The sequence below is a fragment of the Hipposideros armiger genome, unplaced genomic scaffold, assembly GCF_001890085.2.
Source record: "Hipposideros armiger isolate ML-2016 unplaced genomic scaffold, ASM189008v1 scaffold_749, whole genome shotgun sequence".
NCBI classification, from domain to species: domain Eukaryota; kingdom Metazoa; phylum Chordata; class Mammalia; order Chiroptera; family Hipposideridae; genus Hipposideros; species Hipposideros armiger.
Window position 1 is genome coordinate 793,439 of NW_017732099.1, and position 3,381 is coordinate 796,819.

Sequence of the window (3,381 nt, forward strand, 5' to 3'; positions counted from 1 at the left end):
TTGGGTTCTGCAGAAGTTTTTACACTTGTATATAATTAGTATTTCACATGGGTGAGGATTTTGTTTGTTTTTTTATAAGACCAACTGTCAAAACGGACATGGAATAAAACCACCAGCAGGAGACTTAGACTTCAGGACCTTTCTTATTCCAAGTTTCTTCACCTCCTCAACTGTCACCCAAGCCAGATACCACTACTCCGCTTTCACTTTCAGGCCCGACCGTTTGGTTTGAATCTGCGCCACGCAACACACTCCAAATCCAGATGGACAGGACCATTGACCAATCACAGAGCCAGGTTTCCTTTCCCCAGTCCAATCATGGCTGCCGTTTGGGAGACTTAGTGCTGAGAAGGGGCTGGGCCAAGGAGATGGGCGTTAGAAACACCACCCACCCAGCCTTCCAGCAGCACTGAAGTGGTTCTTCAGCATTTTATTCGCATTTGTATTCTCAAAATGTCTCTCTCTAGGAAGCTAACTTTGGATAAACTGGATGTTGAAGGAAAACGAGTTGTTATGAGAGTAGACTTCAATGTTCCCATGAAGGAGAACCAGATTACAAACAACCAGAGAATCAAGGCTTCCATCCCAAGCATCAAGTACTGCCTGGATAATAAAGCCAGGTCAGTTGTTCTTATGAGTCATCTAGGTCGACCTGACGGTGTTCCCATGCCTGATAAATACTCCTTGGAGCCTGTTGCTGCTGAGCTCAAATCCTTGCTGGGTAAGGATGTTCTGTTCCTGAAGGACTGTGTGGGCCCAGAAGTAGAGAAAACCTGTGCCAACCCACCTGCTGGTTCAGTGATCTTGCTGGAGAACCTCCGCTTTCATGTAGAGGAAGAAGGGAAGGGCCAAGATCCTTCTGGAAATAAGATTAAAGCTGAGCCATATAAAATAGAAGCCTTCCGAGAGTCACTCTCCAAGCTAGGGGACGTCTATGTCAACGATGCATTTGGCACTGCTCACCGGGCCCACAGCTCCATGGTGGGAGTGAATCTGCCTCAGAAGGCCTCTGGATTCCTGATGAAGAAGGAGCTGGATTTCTTTGCCAAAGCCCTGGAAAACCCAGAGAGACCCTTTCTGGCTATACTTGGTGGAGCTAAAGTGGCAGACAAGATCCAACTCATCAAAAATATGCTTGACAAGGTCAATGAGATGATTATTGGTGGTGGGATGGCTTATACCTTCCTCAAGGTACTCAACAACATGGAGATTGGTACTTCCCTGTTTGATGAAGAGGGAGCCACGATTGTCAAAGATATCATGGCCAAAGCCAATAAAAATGGAGTTAACATTACCTTTCCTGTTGACTTCGTCATTGCTGACAAGCTTGAGGAGAATGCTAAGGTTGGCCAAGCCACTGTTGCATCAGGCATACCTGCTGGCTGGATGGCTTTGGACTGTGGTCCTGAGACCAACAAAAAGTATGCTCAAGTTGTAGCCAAAGCCAATCTAATAGTGTGGAATGGACCGGTCGGGGTATTTGAATTGGAAGCCTTTGCTAAGGGAACCAAAGCCCTTATGGATGAAATTGTGAAAGCCACTTCTAGGGGCTGTATCACCATTATAGGAGGTGGAGACACTGCTACTTGCTGTGCCAAGTGGAATACTGAAGATAAAGTGAGCCACCTGAGCACTGGAGGAGGTGCCAGTCTAGAGCTTCTGGAAGGTAAAGTCCTTCCTGGAGTGGATGCCCTCAGCAACCTGTAGTTGACAACCTGTTCCTTCCTACTTCCCACTGCCTTTAAATCAACTTAGTGCTTTTACATTTCCACTTGACTTTTGTTTGAACGTACCCTTGTATCAAGACCTAGGCAATGACCAAGCAATGGGCCATCAGGAACTCTTTTAACATCACCAGAACAATGCAGTTCACATTAGTTCTGCCATGCATTTACCCACTCTCTTCAAGATCTCATTTGAACTTCACCACTGTGATTTATAGGAAGTGAGTTGCCTATTAAAGTGAGTTAAATAAGCTGAATCTCTCCTTTTTATTTTAGTTGAGCTTTGTTATTGTGTCACCACTTGAAATATGGAAATAAGAGCAAAACCCAAGTTGCTGAGGAAGAGTGGAGTAGAGGTTGACAAACTATTAAACAATAAAAGTGTGCAAATAAACTGAGAAAGATAATTATGTTTAAGAAGCCATGGGTGCCATTAAACCTCTGCTGAGAGGAAATTTCTTACTAAATAAGAAAGAAGATAAATTAAACATTCTTATTAAATGCAAGAAGTTAAACAAAAAGACATTAAACCCAAGGAAGGAAATTTGTCTGTGAGTATGGATACACAAGAGTACACACATATGTCTGTTAGAATGGGAGCTAAAAATCAAATCCAGGTTTCAAATAAAGAAGTAATTGTTTTCTTTTTAAAGCAGGCATTATTTAATAAATAGAAGATATAAGTGCTAAATCTAAAATCTGGGTTTTTGAGGTAAATAAAAATTATGTATATAAATAATTTAGCCATGAGAAAAATGGAGATATTAAAAATCTTCCATATTAGAAAATAGAATAAGATAATACTAAAAAAATACAGAAGAAATAAAAATACCTTTTGGAGAATATTTTGCCTAGTTCTGTAGACAGAGCTGGTTCAGGGCAATGTTAGTATCAAATTAAGAGTAAAAATGCAGAGTAACTTATCCCAGTTGTAATGGACTATGTTCCATAGCCCCAGATCAGTTCCTTAAATTCAGCATCCTAAATAATTGAACTTAAAATATAATCTCAATATACCTGAAACTTCAGCGTATTTCTAAAGACAATATTAATAATGTCATGGTAATCCCAGAGAAGATATAGGAGGTAAGGTAGAGACTTAAAAACAAGTTTAAAAGATAATCAAAATTACAGTAGTTGAAACAAGATTATAACATATTACTCTTTTGCATGAAAGCCTAGTGCACACAGGTGGGCTCTTCTCCATGAAGTCATCTGTAGAACCAACTAGTGAAACAAATCTGTTACTCTCAATAAGTGGGTTCCACCTCTGAGTCTAAGACGTCTGCCTGAGCTTTTACTACTTGACAGCCAGCTCAAAGGTGGGAGTTAATGAAGGGCAATGCATATTTTAAAAATACATGACCCATAAAGTTCAGGATTTTTGTTGTCACTTATTCTGTTGGCTATTAGCTGTGTGATAAAGCCTATTTTGCAAGGGAGGCTTGGGAAATGTAGTCTGTCTAGTTGAATACCTTGTACTTGACTGAAATTAATAGATTCTATTACTAAAAGGAAGTAAGAGGGAATAAATACCGGGAAAAAATTAATGGTTTCTGATAGACTGTCCCCCTGATCACATAGAAAAGACTGTATATCACCCCAAGATACCCAATCTGGCAAACTAAAAAGCTCAGTCATTTATTTTTCTCATACC

General features: G+C 40.4%; 1 protein-coding gene across 1 annotated transcript; it reads left to right on the top strand.

The window, feature by feature from the left end:
* The first annotated feature begins 353 nt into the window (after nucleotides 1-353).
* Nucleotides 354-1,707, top strand: PGK2 (phosphoglycerate kinase 2). The gene has a single exon (XM_019628137.1). It carries the CDS (start codon nucleotides 454-456, stop codon nucleotides 1,705-1,707), a length of 1,254 nt encoding a protein of 417 aa, XP_019483682.1. The 5' UTR covers nucleotides 354-453.
* Nucleotides 1,708-3,381: the final 1,674 nt, after the last annotated feature.